The sequence below is a fragment of the Dendrobium catenatum genome, unplaced genomic scaffold (assembly GCF_001605985.2).
Source record: "Dendrobium catenatum unplaced genomic scaffold, ASM160598v2 original_scaffold_126610, whole genome shotgun sequence".
Classification (NCBI taxonomy): Eukaryota; Viridiplantae; Streptophyta; class Magnoliopsida; order Asparagales; family Orchidaceae; genus Dendrobium; species Dendrobium catenatum.
In genome coordinates, this window is record NW_021445045.1 from 106,860 (window position 1) to 109,871 (window position 3,012).

At 39.8% G+C, this 3,012-nt stretch overlaps 1 protein-coding gene across 1 annotated transcript; it reads right to left on the bottom strand.

Annotated features, from left to right (window-relative positions):
* Positions 1-223: 223 nt before the first annotated feature.
* LOC110097053 lies at positions 224-1,920 on the bottom strand. The gene is made up of 2 exons (XM_020823271.1): positions 1,259-1,920; positions 224-233 (listed from the first exon to the last, which is right to left on the bottom strand). Exons 1-2 carry the CDS (start codon positions 1,918-1,920, stop codon positions 224-226), a joined length of 672 nt encoding a protein of 223 aa, XP_020678930.1.
* Between the last annotated feature and the right edge of the window lie 1,092 nt (positions 1,921-3,012).

The window sequence follows — 3,012 nt, forward strand, 5'->3', positions numbered from 1 at the left end:
AATAGAAATCCTTAATCAGGACATATTGTTAAGGTAGCCGTCATTAGTCGATCGGCCTGGACGATAGACTCAAAATAGAAAGAATCAGCCGCCATGATCTATTTAGGCATTCTTTATTTTTGGAAATAGGCCAGGACGATCGTGTATCGGCCTGGACGATTTGATACAATTTTTCCTAAATTGATCAGGTAATTAAGGAAAGTAATTAAGATGATTGATAGGATCACATTGTCCTGGACAATCGCAAGATCAGCCAGGATTATCCATTCAAAAACCTTAAGTTTCTCTAGGATAATCAATATCAGACAACTCATATTCCGGGTGATGGTCTGGATGATCAGGATTGGCCAGCTCAAATTTCGAGCGATGCTATAGACGATTTTCCTCTGATTTGAACTAATCGTCTGGGACGATCGTGAGATCAGCCCGGACGATCAAGCTATTTTGGAATCGTTTAGAACTCTTTTCAGCGTAGTTTTCTAGCCGATAGTCTGTGATTTGAACTAATCATACATGATGATGTATGATCGTCCTGGACGATAGGAACAACTTTCTTCTATTCGTCCCATATCATCCCAGCTGGTTAGGCTCAAGTTGCACTGACCGTACAGGACGATATTACTATCATCCTGGACGATAATGTCGACAACTTGCAATTAATGAGCTATTTTGAAGCTCTTCTATTTAAGGGCTATTGTTCAACATTTTGAACAATCTTTTACTGCTGTCTTGACTTGAGAAAGCCTAGAGGAGAGAGAGAGGGAGAGAGAGAGAGGATCTTGTAAGGGGGAGCTTGAGGGAGATTCACAAGGGTTACTCCAAGCATCATTCCACTTCTTCTTGCACTAGATTCTCTTATCCTTGGAAGGGTTTGGAGAGGTAAGCTTCTGCGATTGATCGAGGTTCTCTGTCTGCTTCAGGAGGAAGCAAAAGAAGTTGGGTTCTCTGCCTTGCCGGGGGTGGCAAAAAGGAGGTTTTTGTAAGGGCTTCTCCGCCTTGCTGTGGGAGCAAAAGGAGAGTTACTTTGGTAGTGCAATACTCGGAGGGCGCCTCCGGGGATTGGACGTAGGTCAAGTTGACCAAACCACTATAAGCCCTTGTTCTTTTTCTTGCTTTCGCACTTAATTTTTCCGACTTTTTTTTAATGTGGTGATTTTGGTTTGAGCTTTGCTAGTATTTGGTTTAAAGATTTTTTAAAATACCAATTCAACCCCCCCCCCCTCTTGGTTAGCCTTGGGCCAGTTCATAAGGGCCTAACATCCCTAACGAACTTTTATTGACTGCTTCAACAGATCCTGATCCAGCTTCCTTTTTAGAGTTTGAATCAGCATAATCTATTAAAGTATGGCCTATCTTGCCACACTCAAAGTAGATTTTTGAAACTCCTTCATACTCAATTCTTTGATAAAATTTTCCAGCCAAGCCTTCAACCCAAATACCAGATGGTAACTTCATATCAAAGGGAATACGCACGCATACCCTTACAAACTCCCGTCTACTCCATTGCAACATATTCCCTTCGAGGAGGTAAGGTTTGCCAACTAGAGAAGCAAATCTACATATATTCACCTCGTCCCAGCATTGAAGAGGTAAATTAGGCAGCCTTATCCATAAAGGAGCTGAAATTCCTTTAAGAGAAGTTGGACTGAATGAAGTCGACCATTTGTCCAAGCCCATAACTTGGCCTCTAACCAACCAAAGACCACCAATTAAAATGTTCTCCAAGGCATTTGCATCTTCAATTGAATAGAGCATCCAGCCTAGCCCCAATCCTGTAATGTGGAAGTTCACAAATCTACTCCACTGCATCCTTAATTCAGCACTCACCAATTGAAATGGAATGTAATTGCCAAAAACCTTCACTACTATAACTTTCTCTAGTCTTCTTGCATTCTCCATCTCCTTCTCATCATGTAACATAACAACCTTTCTATCTTCAGATAAGAATGACCCTAGTTTGAAGTTATCAACCTTAATGTTCTATTTTTCATTCTAGATAGATTGAATCACCACATTATTCCCTTTATCTGTAGGTTGAGTTGCCTTATTATTATTGGAAATGTTCTCCTCTGGTGCGCTTCTTGAGTCATCACCATCCTTTTGTTGCAACAATACCTCTTCCACCTTGTCTCCATTAAGGATATTCCCTTCCAACTGTGGAGACACAATTGAATCACACAGGATTGGTGAAGTCGGTAGAGAATCTGAATTAAAACATCTGTTTGAGTAGATCCTCATCCCGACTGAAGATGAAGCTTCCAGATTTAGATTTTTGATCACCTTCTTATCTCCCTTAATGATTTTAAAAGCTTTCGGACTGGCGAATCCATCCTTCATGATAACCTCCTTCCCTTTTCCCAGAACAGAAATGGGATTCTTCTTCTTTAATAATAATCCACCCTCATTGATGATCAAAGGTTTTTCTTTAAAACCTTTGATAATCCTGTTGAACATATCCATAGCTCTAGAACCTCCATTGAAGACATCTGAAGCTTGCCACACCGAAATCGAAAGGCCCTTCCTGTAATTAGCCCAAGCTTTTGTAGATGAAAATTGTTTACCTTCCATCCGCGCCACCTGAGGTCGCTGGAGTGTCGGCTGATCTCCGGCCAAACTAGTCGCGAAAAAGGAGGCCCGTCGAATTCAAAAACAAACTAACTAAATTTTTTTTGAAATCCCAGACTCTATCGCACTAGCTTTAAGAGAACTGGATCCATAGTTAGTTATTCATTAATATACTTTCATGATAAAAATGATTAGTGAATATTTCTTTTACTAGGGTGACATCTTAAATTAGGATAGTCAGACCTCAGATGTTTGGGCTTCTTGCTTTTAAAGTAGATAATGTTAGAAGAAACTTTATTAGCTATAATATATTTTATGTTGCTCCAGTCTTGATGGCATCTTTTTTTTACTTTAGAAAAATTTCAAATACTCAGGTGATTAATGCTATATCATCATCTCCATAAGCTATAGAGCTATTCTTATATAAAATTTTGGCCTTTAGCGCCA

Excerpts from the sequence above, each read along its gene's own strand:
- LOC110097053 (XM_020823271.1), bottom strand. The coding sequence starts at position 1,920 with ATGTTACATGATGAGAAGGAGATGGAGAATGCAAGAAGACTAGAGAAA.